Genomic DNA, 1,518 nt, shown 5'->3' with positions numbered 1-1,518 from the left:
ATGTTAAACCAAACATTTGTGGCTGAATTCATCCTCCAAGGATTTTCAACTGCTCGAGAGTTACAGATTTTACAATTTGTGATGTTTTTGTCCCTTTATTTAGCAACTACGGTGGGTAACATTCTCATTATCATAACAGTATCCCAGAGCAATAATCTTCACAACCCCATGTATTTTTTTCTGGCTATTCTCTCCTCCATTGATTTCTGCTTCATTTCAACCACTGTTCCCAAATCTATGGACAATTCCTTGATGAACAACAATGTGATCTCATTTGCTGGATGTGTCACTCAGGTTTTCCTTGTGGTCTCCTGTGCTACTTCAGAGATTTTCTTGCTTACTCTCATGGCATATGATCGCTATGTTGCAATATGTCATCCCCTGCAATACAAACTAATCATGAATTGGAAAGTTTGTCTCGATATTACATTAATTATTTTGGTATTTGGTGTAATCAATGGAGCAGGTCATGCTGCAAATACCTTCCATTTAGATTTTTGCTCATCCAATATTATCAAGCAATATTTTTGTGATATCCCTCAGTTGTTAAAAATATCTTGCACCAATACAGAAATAAATGAGAAAATTACATTTGGTTTGGTACTAAGTATAGGTTCATTTTGCTTCCTGTTTGTATCTATTTCTTATTGGTGTATCTTCTCAACAGTTTTCAAGATTCAGTCTACTCAGGGACAGTACAAAGTTTTCTCTACTTGTGTTCCTCATTTGACTGTATTTTGTTTGTTTGTTTTTACTGTCATGTTTTCATACATGAAACCAAAAGCTTTGTCCTCACCATCTCTGGACTTTCTTTCTGCTGTTTTGTATACAACTTTACCTCCACTAATGAATCCCATAATTTATAGCCTGAGGAACACAGAGATTCAAATGTCTTTAAGGAAGATGCAAAAGAAATATTTCAGATTTCATATGTTAACCTGACTATATACAGTAGATGTTTTATTTATTTTTTCCCAGACCCTAGAAGGTTGGGTAGAAAAGAGAGGGATTCTTAATATGATCTGTCTTGGTAATTAAAAAAAAAACAATTTTCTGTTAACATTCCAGGTTTTTGGTTTTTTTGGTTTTTTTTTTAAACTAGAATTATACATGAGTAAACATTTTGAGTAGTAATCCTCACTAAATAAATTCTGTGGTCCTAATGCCAGTATTGAAATAGTTCCTCTATCTTTTTCAAGAAAGGGTCACTAAGAGTGAATATTGAATTTACGGCATTTATGAAATCAGGTTTAATTGATTTTGCTCTTTAGTATAGGAGGTTAAAAATAATTCTTACTGGATTTTCCATAACTAAAACACGTATTTCATTATACAGTGGTATCTCAGTACTCGTCATTAATTGGTTCTGGGAGGTGCAATGAACACCAAAACAGAGCCTTGGTAGAGCAGTGGGCTAATGCCTCCTTAAGTAATACCAGCTGCCTGCAATTAGTGCAGGTTCACATCCCACCAGGCTCAAGGTTGACTCAGCCTTCCATCCTTCCGAGGTAGGTAAAA

At 34.8% G+C, this 1,518-nt stretch overlaps 1 protein-coding gene across 1 annotated transcript; it reads left to right on the top strand.

Annotated features, from left to right (window-relative positions):
• On the top strand, nt 1-942 carry LOC308678777 (olfactory receptor 14A16-like; the record flags this gene model as incomplete). Its single annotated transcript, XM_081346009.1, has 1 exon — nt 1-942. One exon carries the CDS (start codon nt 1-3, stop codon nt 940-942), a length of 942 nt encoding a protein of 313 aa, XP_081202135.1.
• Nucleotides 943-1,518: the final 576 nt, after the last annotated feature.

Source organism: Vipera berus (assembly GCF_964194415.1).
Source record: "Vipera berus genome assembly, chromosome: Z".
In the NCBI taxonomy this organism is placed as follows: Eukaryota; Metazoa; Chordata; class Lepidosauria; order Squamata; family Viperidae; genus Vipera; species Vipera berus.
Note: the sequence above shows the minus strand (reverse complement) of the source record. Positions and strands in the feature narration are given on the sequence as shown.